General features: G+C 49.6%; 1 protein-coding gene across 10 annotated transcripts in view; it reads right to left on the reverse strand.

Moving 5' to 3' along the window:
- Positions 1-435: 435 nt before the first annotated feature.
- The window catches only part of LOC135242311 (unconventional myosin-IXAa-like), a 160404-nt gene continuing 145144 nt past the window's right edge, over positions 436-15695 (reverse strand). For 7 of the 10 annotated variants that reach the window (XM_064313334.1, XM_064313331.1, XM_064313333.1 and 4 more), the window contains 17 exons: positions 14577-14680; positions 14200-14330; positions 13516-13736; positions 13230-13346; positions 12779-12967; positions 12598-12645; positions 11883-11994; positions 11579-11640; positions 11109-11301; positions 10852-10980; positions 10636-10741; positions 10270-10401; positions 9837-9960; positions 8709-8762; positions 6045-6247; positions 4896-5038; positions 436-4588 (listed from right to left, as the gene is read on the reverse strand). In XM_064313334.1, the coding sequence (XP_064169404.1) occupies positions 4149-4588; positions 4896-5038; positions 6045-6247; positions 8709-8762; positions 9837-9960; positions 10270-10401; positions 10636-10741; positions 10852-10980; positions 11109-11301; positions 11579-11640; positions 11883-11994; positions 12598-12645; positions 12779-12967; positions 13230-13346; positions 13516-13736; positions 14200-14330; positions 14577-14680 (2508 nt within the window). In that variant the 3' untranslated portion in view covers positions 436-4148. The remainder of the gene's footprint in view (positions 4589-4895; positions 5039-6044; positions 6248-8708; positions 8763-9836; positions 9961-10269; positions 10402-10635; positions 10742-10851; positions 10981-11108; positions 11302-11578; positions 11641-11882; positions 11995-12597; positions 12646-12778; positions 12968-13229; positions 13347-13515; positions 13737-14199; positions 14331-14576; positions 14681-15695) is intronic. The other 3 variants (XM_064313329.1, XM_064313330.1, XM_064313332.1) reach the window with 3 other exon arrangements.

Consider the following 15695-nt stretch of genomic DNA (forward strand, 5'->3'; position numbering starts at 1 on the left):
ACATGGCAGAAATACAACCGTACCATTTTCTTGGGTAGATTTTAAATAGCTGATAATTTCTGTTTCAGAATGGAATGAGTACAGTAATGGCAATTTTATCTCTGGAAAAAACAAGAGTAATGAATGCAAACTGTAGCATTTACCAAAATGACAAACTGTTACTAAACATTCTTGTTAAGGTCTAACTGGGAAGGAGAGCAGGCTACAGTGGTCTAATGATAGTAGATGCACATTAATGTTAGTAAATGCTAAGCAGTGAAACGCTCGCAAAGGTGTATTACTATAGACCTGGTTCACCTCTCCACCACAAAACAAGCTAAATGATACAGTCCTACATTTATAAATCATAAAATCACACGAAACATTACACAAATACCCAAATTTTGTGCTATGAAAAAAAACCCAAGATGAATAAGATTGACGCTCTACTCTCAATTTTGTTCCAGGTTTGCTTTTTAATAAGCGGATGATTATTTGTTCATAAACTTGTTTGTACAGCCATAGACATATATATATTTTTTTAGGTTTTTCTTTTTTTTTTTTAAGAAATATTACACAAATTGCACTTTATACATACGACTGTGTCCAGAACAGCGCACACTGAAATACAAAGCTCAAATCAGATTGGGTCATTCTGCACAATCTTACAGGCGATGTGGCCAGTTAAAACAATAAACATGATTACTAATACATACATATACATATACATATGTGTATATGTATACATATACATACATATAGCATACACAGGATAATATATCCTTTTTACAAGAGGTACATATTCAAATTTACACTCCTTAGCATAATCATAAATTACTATATATAAGATAGCAGAGCATGCCTTTTCCAGTGATTAGTACATTCACTTTTGCAGGATGCCAAGAACAATGACAAACCTTTGGGAACCGATGCCAGCTTTCATTAGGCAGGTAGGAGGTGTTTAACTAATTTTGGGCGGATTATTTGCCACCCTCCGGGCCCCCACCCCCCACGCCAGCAGGGGGGGGAAAGAGGGTGGCTGCAGACAGCACTTACTTACAGCTGAGTGGGGTGGAGTGTACTCCCCCCTCGCACTGCAAAGAGTGAATCTACGGTGTTGTAGCCTGAGACCACAGGAACAACAATAACAACAAAAAACAGTACACTTTGACTCGTCTTTACATAGAGCGGAGTGTAATCCATGCTGCAGTCAGTGTGTGATTGACAGACGTGAGCCACAAGCAGCAAGCAGGTGTTTAATACAAAACTGTGTGTGACTAAGGCTTCCACTGTCCCCCAGAGATTACCAAGGACGAGAATGACAAGTGGTCAGGACTTCCCCCCCTTTCAAGCAGGGTCCAATTAATAAATTCAAAATGCAGGACAACAATATACTGTTAGCATTATATAGAGGATATATACTGGTCTATGCCGTGAACTGCTTTTTTATTACATACTAGCCAGGACGGTTACCTTTAAACCCTATATTTCGACCGACTGTGGGATATAGTGAAACTAAGGTGAAATGTTCTGGGGAAAAATCCACGTGTAAAAGTTCTGATGTGCCATTGAGTCACAGTGTCCCCAAAGGGCCCTGGTTGATTTCTCTGTTCAGCAGGCTGCCATAGGGCATGAATCACATGTGCAGCCATGTCAGGGAAACGTATAAAAGCTTTGGTTTATCCTAATGGTGGCAATCCTACACAACCAAATGGCTCCTTGTGTCAAGAGTATCCATGTTAACGTACATTTCGCAATGTGTGCTCAGCAGAGCTTTGTTCACTCTGCACCAGCGACGGCAGCTCTCTTTATACAAGTTCCATTTGACAGTGAACCTGCAGAGATGTTTCACCTGCAGACTCGGGTGCTTTCACATGAACAGCTGCCGTACTTGTGCCACTCGGAAATGGTCTACAAATGTGAAAGTTGATGAATACATCCTGAATCGTTCTAAATTAGCATGTGCAACAGCATACCAGATGTAGTTTCCTTTAAGTTAGTTTGGCTCACTGCAGCTGATGGAGGGATTGTTTTTACTTAATTTAAACTTGAATAGAGCAGAACAGACATGTGTTGCACACACTTATTATTTTCTGGATGCTGATTTGGAGGGACCACCAGTGGCTCTCTAAGGGCCAAGCCAGAACAGATAGGGGCCAGGAAGAGGGCCCGTGGATCACAGAGGGACATGCTGCAGGTGAAAGCCCCCTAAATATACACACAGTCCTGCTTGATGGGTCTAATTCAGCCCATGGCTCTGAAATCTCTGACACCTGTCCACCAGAACGTTCTCTACTTCTGAGTACAAAGGAGAAGGCCAACTTTCAAAACTCCTTTTTGATTGGTCCAAAGGTGGTCGACAGTCTTGCTGGGCTTGCTGAGGCCTCCCCAGAATCTCTGAACCCTGCCTGCATTTCCCAGTTCTGCTCAGAAGAGGGCAAAGGGCACGAGGAACGAGCATGAAGGACTGAGCATAGAGTTCCAGTGAGATAATGGTGACGCTAAACACTAACCCTGCAATTAGCAACCAACTTAGAACCAGAACAGGGGATGAAACTGTACCTCCTGTCCACACAATAATGCTCTGCAGACACAAGCGGAGTCACCCCAGATCCCATTTTAAGGACACAATAAAACAACGGTGAAGGCCCAGGTGCCAGCCTAGCTTAAATACCCGTGCTTTCTTCGGAAACGCACACTATACACTCCCACAGGAGACACCTAGCTAGCCACTCTGGACTGCCAGCCAGACCAGGGTCCGTTGAGAACAACATCACTTCATAGAAAAGCTGCGCCTGGCTCATCTTCGGTTGGGTTTGGGATCTTTAGCATCGGGGAATACGGGTTGGGCAGCACCTGGTTGCTGACAGCTATGGCCTGACTGTGGACGCCCCTTTTCTCCGGGGAGGAACACACAGACGGTCAAGCCCTGAATGAGCCTGCCGTCAAAGGGGACTAGAGACTGCTCCCCACTTCCACATCCTCATCCTCATCCCTCCCCCAGGGAGAGGGGCTGTCACTAGCACTCAACCGCTACAACCTTACAAATTATAACAACAACAACAACTGTGACAATAATAATCTGACTAATAATAATAATAATAACAATAATAATAATAATAATAATAATAATAATAATAGACAGACATAAAAGAAATTCAAGTCCTTGTTTGGTTACTTTTAGTTTAACACTGATGTCTCACAGAAAGAATGGGTTTCAGAGAAACACATATCCACACAAGGGCGTGGGGGAAAAGGCATTTGGTTAACTACGTGCATTACCTTACATTTAGTATGGCGGTCAGACGGTGAGTGTGGCGGTTACACAACGACGGTTACTCAGCTGGGATCACCCTGGCAGAGAGACGCCAGCTAAGCTGGTCCCTTTCATGGCCGCGTTTTCATCAAAAAAAAGCAGCACAAACTGCACACAAAGTGGTTTTTCACAAAAAAACAAAACAAAACAAAACAAAAAACACACATGACCATAAGCCAACCCCATACATGTCTCTACAAAATACTCTTGACTAGTGACAGATATAAATATTCGACTACCCAACAGTCACTGGTGTCCTGGCTTTATACACTTCTTATAGTTCTTAATATATTTATATAGCTTTATATATTCCACATTATTAAAATCTATCACGTTGGGGGATAGAAAACAAACATAAAAACAGAAAGCGAAGTTGTAATTATGGAGCATGCTGCTGCACTGGTCTGCTGTGTACTGTAAACCTTAACGCAGCCGGTCCATTAGCTTCAGTTCACCCAGTCTGAACAGTTGGCGGATGTGTGGCGGCTTCTTCTCTCCTTTAGCTGGAGCCACAGGCCCCATCAGCTGCTGGGGGTCTCTCGCTCCAGGCGGGTCACCTCCCAGCGTCCGTCTTCCCTTTTCTCCGCCTCCCGGCTCCGCCTGCCCGTGGGGGCGCCGCCCCACCCCCCCACAGTACGGGGAGCTGGGCCACGAATGGCGAGGCGGGACCCCCCTCCCTTGCCCCTCCCCCTCCAGCCTGCCAGCCGGTGTGACACGCGGGGTCTCCACCGCTCCACGCGCACGTGGACAGGGAGGGGAGGACGCCGAAAGAGCGGTGAGAGCGGGAGGAGGGGGGTGGAGGCTGGGCGTGGCGGGGGGAGGAGCGTGCGGGACGGGGTGTAGGTGCTCCCTGTCACACCATGAACTCGTTGCTGCCGTACAGTACCAGCTGCTGGGGGGAGCCGAAGTCGGGCTCCCTCTTGCGGCCGCTGGCTTCGGGGGGGTCGCGCGGCCTCTGGGGGGAGCTCTTGTTGGTCTTCAGCTTCTGCCTGCCCTTCTCAGGGTTAAAGGTCCCGCGGCTGCTGTACTGGGGCCTGTCCTCGGCCTCCGGCTCGGGCCCGTCCAGGCTGTCGCTGAGCGGGCTGGATCGGTACGGGCCCGCGGACGGAGACTTGGACCGGAAGCGGAAGCGGCGGGCGGAGGCGCCGGAGTGCTGCAGGTAGGAGGAGGAGACGGAGGACACGGTGGAGGCGGAGTCCACCGAGTCCAGGGAGTCAGGCTGCCTCCTCAGGGTCCTCCTGCTCTTCCCCTCAGACTTCTTGGGCCGGGCGGCAGCCTGAGCCGGCGCTCTCTCTGAAACAGAGTCACTGAGCGGTCAGAAAACACACACAGACACACACACATACACACACGCATACACACACACACGCATACACACACACGCACACTCACACTCACACACACACACGCACATACACACACAACACACACCCTCCCACTCGCACTCGCACTCGCACACGCACACGCACAACACACACATACACACATGCATACACACACACACATACACATACACACACAGACACATAAGCACACATACACGCATACACGCACACACAGACGCACACAGACATGCCCTCACATACACACACACACTCACCAGAGAAGTCGGAGGTGGCTCCTTCAGAGTCCACGTTGAGGTTCTCGGAGCTGTCCGCTGTGCCGATGGACGCCTCAGACTCCAGGGTCTCATCATCAGAGGCCCGGGGCTCCAGAGTCAGAATCTCAAAGGTCAGCTCCTCCCTGGAGACAAAGAACCCAGAGTCACAAACAGACCCAACAGAGTCACACACAGCCCCGCTGAGTCACACACAGACCCAACAGAGTACCACACAGACCCACAGAGTCACACACAGCCCCGCTGAGTCACACACAGACCCAACAGAGTCACACACAGCCCCGCTGAGTCACACACAGACCCAACAGAGTCACACACAGACCAGCAGAGTCACACACAGACCCAACAGGAGTCACACACAGACCTAACAGAGTCACACACAGACCCAACAGGAGTCACACACAGACCTAACAGAGTCACACACAGACCCAACAGGAGTCACACACAGACCCAACAGGAGTCACACACAGACCTAACAGGAGTCATAAACAGACCTAACAGAGTCACACACAGACTCAACAGGAGTCACACACAGACCCAACAGAGTCACACACAGACCACGGAGTCACACACAGACCTAACAGAGTCACACACAGACCCACGGAGTCATAAACAGACCTAACAGAGTCACACACAGACTCAACAGGAGTCACACACAGACCCAACAGAGTCACACACAGACCCAAAAGGAGTCACACACAGACCTAACAGAGTCACACACAGCCCCGCTGACTCACACACAGACCCAACAGAGTCACACAGCCCCGCTGACTCACACACAGACCCAACAGTCACACACAGACCCGCTGACTCACACACAGACCCAACAGGAGTCATAAACAGACCTAACAGAGTCACACACAGCCCCGCTGACTCACACACAGACCTAACAGAGTCACACACAGCCCCGCTGACTCACACACAGACCCAACAGTCACACACAGACCCGCTGACTCACACACAGACCCAACAGGAGTCACACACAGACCCAACAGGAGTCACACACAGACCCAACAGGAGTCACACACAGACCCAACAGGAGTCACACACAGACCTAACAGAGTCACACACAGCCCCGCTGAGTCACACAAAGACCCAACAGGAGTCACACACAGAAGCGGTGGCACTCACTTCTCCTTCTGCAGGCTCTCGATCTGCTCGGTCAGCACCCTCTCCTCCTGCTGCATGGCCACCTGCTGCTGCTCCGACAGCTCGGGGTCCCCGCCCACCTCCTCACCCGCGCTCTCCTCCACCACGTCTGTCACCGAGGGCAACCGCGGGCTGATGGGGGGCGAGGGCGTGTGGTAGCTGGTCCTGCGCAATCGCCCCTTACCCTGCCGCACGCACACACACACACACACACAGACACAGTTTTATGTTTATATGCTTGTTCTGTACAGATGTATTTGTGATCTAGTAAACCAGAATACAGGTGTCATAATGTGCAGCACAGGGATGCTCAACAGGCAGTGTGTTCAGTATCTACTTCATGTTCTGAGACTCCTTTTTTCCTATCACATAGTTCATGAGTCCTGAGACATACCATGCCTCACACCGACCCTGCCCTGACCTCGTATTAACTACGATGCTGAATGCCTCAACGAAGTGACACTGAACACCTGGCCGTATGAGGACCCTGCAGGAACGATGCAAATCACACAGAACATTTTAATTTGACCAGTCAGGCATGAAATCATAAAGATGAAATGTAACAGTCCAACAAAGCAAGCCTCTAAGTAACAGAGCTTATTGCAACTCTGGGCAAGCCCAGGGAAATTCAACATACTTCTGAACTGAATCATCACGGATTTTAATGAGATTTGGCATGCATATTTGGTCTTATAAAAAACACTTGGAACCGAAGTTAGTCATAGAGAAATGCTTATTGTATCATTTTAAAGGTTTTCTCCAGCTGCCCCATGTATTACTGTATGTTCACCCCAAAAGGTAACAGAGTTATGAGTGAATTATTTGCAAAAAACCCTATAATTCTAAATGTATCAAATTTTCACCAAATTTAGGCTATAATGTCATCAACACCTCCAGAAATTCTGGTTTTGGGTTCTTGAGTCATTGCCGAGATATTGCTACTTATCTGGAGAGGTATCGGGAGTGGAGGTGAACATACTATGTACGTAAAAGATAGAGCTGGAAAAGGCCTTTAAAATTATATAATAACTATTGACCTATGACCTATAATAATGTAGCTGTTACATTACTATAGATGTTAAGTCATGGAGTCACACCAATTTGCTCAAACTTTGTTAATCTCCCTTAAGAAGGATCAGAGTGTAATTTCAGTTGCAGAGGTGTCTTATAAGACTAAATATGCATGCCAAATCTCATTAAAATTTGTGACGATGCTGTCCAAAAGTGTGTTGAAGTGACCCAGGCTTACCCCTTCACACAAAAGACCAAAGACTGCCACAGAAAAGGTCACGGGCTGTAATGACAGGGCCACAGTCTTCTGTTCTTCATGAGGGTTAGGGATATTCATTTGGCCAATGGGGAATCATTTTAAGTTGCAGTGTGTAGTTTTTTTTTCAGCTGATTGACAGGATGGGGTGTGGAGTTTTCACAGGTTGAGGCCCCCACACATGCTTCCCACATCACCCTCATGCAGTCCCATCACTACAGGAAACCAGCGACAGGGCTTCACATGTATTACCTTCTTAGCGGCACTGGGCTGCATGTTTTAGAACAGAAAAGCAAAGAAATGAAATAAAATAGCAAACATTAGTGGGGTTAGATGGAGGTGAGCCCCTAATCTCAACCACACTGTGGAGTTTGGATGGAAGGAGACCAGACTTGCAGCATGGAGACACGTTACCCACACACTGAGAACATGCTGGGTTACCCCAGTGACATGGTGCCCACAATGATCTGACAACAAATTGACAATTTTTCTCCTAGCTAGTCCACTCTACTGGAAAACTACTGGTGGAAAGAGAAACCCTGCATCGCATTAACAAAATTAGTAACCGAGCAACAAGGGGCTGTACTAATGAGTAAATATTTCTGAGGCATTACCAGAAGGTTGCAGGTAAGGCCCAGCTGTGGCCTCCCTGGGTGAGGTGTGTGCCTCAGACAGTACCCTGCTTGATAAAAGTGCACAGCCCTGGATCCAGGGTGTCACCCATCAGAATGATTTTGCCATTAGGAACAGCAAAAAAGCTGATGTCATTAGACAACCATATGACAATTATGCAGACCAAAGATGTCTAAATCAGGTATACCGATTATGACTACTACCTATACAGAGAGACGAGTTTCACAATGACAGAGGAGCTACTCTGAGAGATTACAGTACAGAAGAGAGAGCTGGACACTGATGAAGTGTATCTAACTGCAGCGCGGCTCAGATGCTGCTGTTGCAGTAGCACAGGCTTGCGACTGGATTATAGCTGAGTCACCGTGTGCAGGCTGGCTGAACACGCTCAGGATTCTACTGATATTCATTCATCATTAGCACACATGTTATTGTGATGCTAAACCCTGTGCTTATGCGCTCAGGGGCTCTCTGTAAGGGCTGCTCAAGGCTGCAGGCCAGCGCGGGCCGCGGGTCACACCCCTGCACAGAGGGGCGGGCCCAAAGCAGCGGACAGACTGCAGGGGTGGGACAAGAGAGGGCGCGGCTCGGCGAGGGCGGAGTGAAGATGGAGGAGACACATGAATCCACACGGACGGGACGGGACGGGACAGGACGGGACAGGACGGGGCGAGGCGGCGGACGTGGGGGCGTGATGGGTGACGGCGTCACAGGAAGGATGGGCGGGGCACGTGGAGTATACGTACCGGGATGGCACTGCGGGTTATGCTCATAAATCTAACAGCGATTAGTACGGGTTTCTGGATTAGGAGAGCAATGGGGGGGTGGGGGAGGGGGTGGGGAGAGGAGAGAACAGGCTTAGTGTAGAGCAGCAGTTACTGGAAATCGAAAGAATGGAAGAGAGCAACAGTCGAGGGATCCTCAAGTCTGTCTTGCACACAGAGCAAACAGGGGAAGGGACAAGTCCTCACTCCTTTCCTCACTCCTTCCCAATGCGGTCTGAAGCTGGACATCTCCTCCACTGATACTTGTGAGGTCCACAAATATCCTCAGTGTCTTTGCAGAATACACACTGAATTTTCTCCCTTTAGCACACATCCTATACTGTGAACTGCTCTAAAGGGAAGCTACACACACACACACACACACACACACATATATATAATATACTGGTAACTGCATGTCTTCCACCCAACATTCAAACACCAGGTAACCACTGGTATAAAAATAGTTTGGAGGAAGTGAAGAAAGGACGTTGTCCCTGTCGGCCTGCTCGGCGATATCTTAGCACAGGGAGAGTGTGGTGTGCAGGTCACTGAGAGGGGGTGATGGGGTGGGGCAGGCAGTGGGATGCAGGGGCGTTAGAGGCAATTAGCAGGGAGGAGTTACGGGTTAAATCCACTACTGCCACAAGTAAAGGAAATTACAGTTAGAGAACTGGGCACCCCAAAATGAAGAGCAAATAGTCAGGAATAACTTAGCACAGAGAATTCTGTTTCCTGGACACCTCTGTTCTGCACTGACAGAACAGCAAGCTGACATCCCCAGAGCTTCCTACACAAACTATACTTTTCAATAATTTACATAAATATATGCATGAGCTACATACATACCTACAAACATATGTACATTACCCTGGATGAGGAAATCTGCTTAGTAATTGACAACAATTTCAGTCCAATCAAGATGAAAGAGTGAAACAGTGAGATACAGATCTAAAGCACCTGGGCCCTCTACAGTGGCAGCTGCTTAAACGACACTCTGCTGATAGCCTGACAGGGTCATAAATGCGGGGCTCAAGCTGCGGGCTGTTCGCAGATCTGAGCGCGCTCAGTGTGCGGCACTTCAGCACTCCCCCATCCAGACAGCCTTACCATGGACCTGCGGATGAGCGTCAGCCTGCTCTTGGCTTTGTTCTCCGCAAACTCCAAGCTGTTGATGTCCTTCAGCCTGGCCTTGTATTTATTCATCTGCTCGCCGATGATCAGCTCCACACACCTGGAAGGGGAGGAATGGGGGGGGGAGAGAGAAAGAGTGAGAGAGGGAGGAATGGCGTGAGAGAAAGGGAGAAATGGAGGGAGAGAGCAAGAGTGAGAGAGAGAAAGGGAGAGAGAGTGTGTCGGTGGTCAGTTGTAATATTAAACAATCTTGGTAGTCGGTTATAAACTGTTGGTCAGTTGTATTCTAATGCACTAACAGTGCTGTAATCTAATGCACTAACAGTGCTGGTCAGGGCTAATGTTAAAGAGTTCCAGAGCAGGAGGAGGGCTCCCAGTTCAGCCAGTCGGCAGCGCAGTGCTCTCTTACGCGGTGGTCTTGCCGATGTCCTGCACGCTCTGCAGGGGGTCGATGGTGTCAGGGCAGCGCAGGATGCAGGGGGCAAAGACGATGGCCAGGGCGTTGGCTGACATGCGGTTTGTCTCCTCCTGCAGGGCGATCCTGAAAAGCACCATGGGAAACAGTCAGTGCCACACACACAGCCATAAAGACACACAGAGCACACAGCTGTACAGACAGAGAGAGCACACAACCGTACAGACACAGAGAGCACACAACCGTACACACACAGAGCACACAGCCATACAGACACAGAGAGCACACAACCGTGCACACACACACAACACACAGCCATACAGATCCCTGCTAATGAAAAGGCCTCTCCCTGACCCTCACCTGACCAGGTGGAAGACCAGCCGCTCCAGGGTGCAGAGGTGTGTTCTGCTGAGCTGGTCAATCACAGAGTACACCCCTCGAATCACCTCCTTCTTGTCCTGCAAGCCTGGAGACGCAGCATCACACAATCAGGCGCGTGCTAGCCACTGCTGCTGCTGGGTAAACTACACAAGCTGCTACATGCATTCACTGGCATGTACACCAGAGGAGACTTACCCATAGCACGAAGGAACTCCTCATACAGCTCAAACGTCATGAGCGGATTCGGCAAATCCCGCAACCACTGCTTAAAAACACTGGCAATGACGTGGATGTTGTAGTCATCCAGGTTCATGCTGTTCACGTCTGAAGAAAGAGAGGACCAGCAAAGAGACATCAGGCAAAGTATTACCAAAACCACACACCTCAAGCTACAAGACCATTTCAGATGACAATCCTGTCACTACTATGTAAACCAATGATGCTCAGCATACCTGTGTCCAACCCCTGCTTCAGCTCCTTGATCTTATTGGTGGAGCCGGATTTCCTGTAAATGCCTTCCGTGTACAGGCCGTGCATCTCTATGTAGTTAATGAGCTTCTCAACCACCAGGGGCACCGCCCTCTCATCGTTGGTCAGACGGGACACCTCCACCCCAAACTGTCTGGAGGAGAGCTCAGGGTCGTACTGCTCCACAGAAGACGCCAGGACACAGGGAAGACAGACAGACAGACAGACACCGGTTTAGAATCCTTGCCTCCATGCGGGACACTAGAAGCTAATCAATGTAAAGTCACAGTGACTAAATCAATGAATCAAAACATTATTTTCAGCAGACACACATTGAGTGACTGAGAATGAGTTGTTCCTAGTAGAGGCCAAAAGACAAGTACTAACCAAAATAAATGAAACGTGTAATCTTTCTTTTGATTCTGCTTTGCTTGTTTTGGGTGAGGGGCCTTACCTTCTTACTGCACTTGGTGGTCATCTTCAAGCAGCACTTCCTGTGGCAGGCATACCGGCACACTAGAGAGAGGACAGAGATGGTCAAGGCTTGTTGTACACACACCTCCACCACATGTCCCAACCACCTGCCCTTCAAGAATGCTTCAGCTGTCCCTTCCCTGTCGGTGGACTCATGGGAGTGAGGGAGGAAAAGTGTCCCAAAGCATCACAGGATACCCAAACACAGCTACAGACTGAGGGGTAAACAATTCAGCTGAGTGGAGCCATTAGAGCCATTCGAGGCACAGAAGACACAGACTCACGCTTGCAGACACAGGCCTTGTCCATCATCCAGATGAGGGAGGAGCAGAACTCGCAGTAGGTGGGAATGCTGTACTGCGTGGACTTGAAGATGTGGCCATTGTGCTCCTCCACCTGCAGGGGGCGAGAAAAAGATGCTCAGCTTCACCGAGTCAACAGCCCAGAGGGCTGATATCTCCCCTGAATCAGCACAGATGCTCTCTGTATGGGTCAGTGGGAGTGTCTCTCTCCAAATAAGGCAGCTACTGCCTTCACAACCACCTACCACTATTTAAAGGAGCAATTCACCCACAAATGAGATGAAAGTATGTTTCCACTTACCCAGAGGACTATCTATCCATACAGACAGTTTTGATAAGTTTTCTAGAAGCAGTTCACCTTGATACAATAGACCTCAGTACGCCAAAGCATTGCGTCAAGGTTAACGGCATCTAGAAAACTCATGAAAACACATCTCGATGGACAGACAGTATCTGGGTCAGTGGAAACATACTTCAGTTTCATTTTTGCCCCGTTAATATCTCCATTTGTACGGTCTACCTCCAAGGCAACCACTGCACACACCTCATAACTTCTGCATTTGGTGGGCTTCAAGATAACATCACATGCACCAACAGAGACTCACGATCTGATGAACATTGTAGAGTGCTTCAGTTCAAAATGAATGTTAAGAGACAACACCCAGAGAAAGCCAGGTAGGGGCGTAGTCATACTCACAATATCAGAGTCCTTTTTCCTTCTCTTCTTGCGGTCGGGTTTGGGTGCCTGTGGGAGGAGGGAAGGACAGACGGACGCAGTGAGTGAGGTTGTCTTCACCCTTGGAAAGGCGGAGTCCAGGGTATAAGCCCCGTGGGTAGGGGGGAATGGGGGTGGGGGGTTAGAAAGAGCGGGCTCTCACCCTGCTGAGCGAGCTGTCCAGCGGCTTGTACTCGGTCATGAACTCGTCCAGGAAGACCTTGAAGGTGTTGACCCACACCTTTACGGGCGACTCGCTCCAGTCCCGCTGCTCCAGCCGCATGTTCTTCTCCAGGATTTGCTCGAACAGCGCGTACAGGTCCTTGTAGCGGATGCTCTTTCCGTCGTCCATCTGCCCAGGAGACCCATGGGAAAAGGAGCGCCACTGACTCAGCACAGAGCTACTCACGGACCACTAGAGGGTGTGCAACCCGGCCAATTCCCTCATCCACCCACTATTGCACTGAAAGCTATGTTGTACTATGTTTCTATTGGTTACGACACCTGCCCTGCTTGTTGCCTCCACATTCATGTCGGCACTTCTGACTGTTAGTCTCTGAATGTGTAAATGGCAGCCCAGAAAACAACAGCCATTCTGCCCCTGGGATACTCACGGCCAGAGCAGTAGAGTAGGAGTTGAAAATGTTCAACCGGAACTCCTTAAGCGCCTTCTTAAACACCACGTCCACCAAGGTGTCCTTCTTACTGTCCTCAGTATCCAGGTCATTCATCTACAGGACAAAAACACAACCAGGATTCGTGTTACGTCAAACCCCAAGTCTGCTACCGAGACATCATAGAGAGGGCTCAGGAAAGAAGGGGCATCACTCATACAGGGAGCAGGCTTAAGTGTGGATTAGCCCTCCTCTCCCATCCCGCAGAGACTGAGACCTGCGCTACCTTCTTCATGAGGAACTCGTTCATGCTCTTGTAGTCGGCGGCGCTGGTGAGGATCTGCAGCGAGTCGTTCTGCCACTGCGCCGGCTCCAGGGCCACACTGCTGATCTTCACGCTCCGCCGCCGCTTCACCCGCGGAGACGGCTCCTTGTTCTCCTTGAACTCCTTCCCCCTCTCCGTGGCCAGGTCCGGGCTGCGGGGGGGCGACATGTGCTCCTGTCCTGCTGGGAGAGGGGCTGTGGTCAGCACAGGGTCACTTTCTCACACGCAGCCTCATCTACCTACTTACTAACTAACTTACAAAACTACTGACTAACTTACTCACACATCTACTCACTCAGTCACCCACACATCTACTCACACACCCACACATTACTCACTCTCTTGCTCGTTCGCTCACTTAGTATCTCTCAGTTCTCTCGCTCACTCAGTATTACCAATGCACAGGCCCTAACAGCACAAGCTGAGATGAGCTCTCTCTGTACAGTGTCCCTCACACACACAGGCACTGTGGCAGCACAGCTGCGATGAGCTCTCTCTGTACAGTGTCCCTCACACACACAGGCACTGTGGCAGCACAGCTGCGATGCGTCTCTCTGTCAGTGCCTCACAACACGCATGTGCAGCACAGCTGGAGGCTCTCTCTGTACAGTGTCCCTCACACACACGGGCACTGTGGTAGCTCACCCTCTCCGATGCTCATCCCGGTGTCCACCAGATCTCCCTCCACCAGCTCCCCAGCGCAGGCCAGCTTCTCTCTGGAGGCCTTCTTATCGCCCTGCTTCGTCTTTCCCCAAAAGCGCATCTTCCCCCGCACCCTGCCAGAAACACGCACACACACACACATACATTAAGAATCAGCCTAACTTGGTAGTAGCAGTTGAATAGAGTTGCCTGTTTATCACACTCATACTTTTCAGCTGACAAAACAAAGGGTGATACAGTAGAAACACTGCAATGGGAGCAGTAATAAAAATGGACATCTATGGAAATCTACTTCAGTAATCCACACTGAGTGAGACAGTAGCCAGACAGTGAAGAGACGAGCCCTTCCGTCTCCATACCTCCCGTCTGAGTGAGACGTCTTCCTCAGGGAGTCCACCTTGCCCAGGTCTCCGGAGGACATGGCCTTGTGCATCTTCTTCTGGTCTCCCGTGTGCGTGGACGGCTGCAACATCAAGGCACGGCAACACACGTCAAAACAGGCGGAAGCACCGGAACGTTCTCACAGCTGAGCGCACGCGGAGGGGGCCCGCTGAGGGGCCCCGGACGGACGGGGGCCGGGGCTGGGGCCAGCGCCCCAGGGCGGGGTCCGGTGAGGAAGGTCAGCTTAGCCCCATCTCTCAGAGCTCTGCTCAGGGTGAACCTCCTCAACGGGCACAGTGCCTAACCTCAAAAACACCTGCGCTCTGTTCTGCTCACTACTCTGCACATCACCTTCAGCACACTGGAAACGGGATTACACACAAAACATACTGCATCTCTGATGCGCTGTATCACAGTCAGACAGAGTCCTCAAACTCTGAGAAATTCTACCATGAAATGGTACTGTTAAATACAGTTATGACGAATGCTTAGTGTCAGTTTGTCACAAAATAATTCTCCAGTTATTCCTAAACTATCCACTTAACTCTTAACTGTCAAGGAATTAATGTTGAAAGACACACCATCTTTAGGCATTCTCACTTTCTCATGAAAGCACTGCACAATGATGACTATGAACTGTTTAGTTGGCAAGTCTACAAAGGGCACAAGAGGTCTTTTTCAGTGGGAACAGACGCAGGACAATTCTTTGCCTCTAGGTGGCAGCATAGCACAGGATGTGTTCTTAAAGCACCCTTTTCATGCCAATGACATGCTCTTAAGTGAGCGGTACAGATGCACAGGGGACCTGTACTTTCACTCTTCATCTGTACAGTGTAAACGGGGGTCTGTCACTGCCAATCCCATTCACACAAACACACTCAAATTCCACTTCACTGCAAAAAGACTCAGCAAAGAGCAGTGTGCTGAATTCAGTGCTGGTAACACGGGTCTGCCCTCCTGGCAGGCATAGAAGACTACAGACCTGATGGAGGTATACAATTAAGGGCTCAGCTGAATAACTATAAGGGAAGCTCAAACAAACAACAGGCTTGGAAGCTTTGGCATTAATTGTAGCACTGTCAGTAAAATTAAGGCCT

The sequence above is a fragment of the Anguilla rostrata genome, chromosome 16, assembly GCF_018555375.3.
Source record: "Anguilla rostrata isolate EN2019 chromosome 16, ASM1855537v3, whole genome shotgun sequence".
In the NCBI taxonomy this organism is placed as follows: Eukaryota; Metazoa; Chordata; class Actinopteri; order Anguilliformes; family Anguillidae; genus Anguilla; species Anguilla rostrata.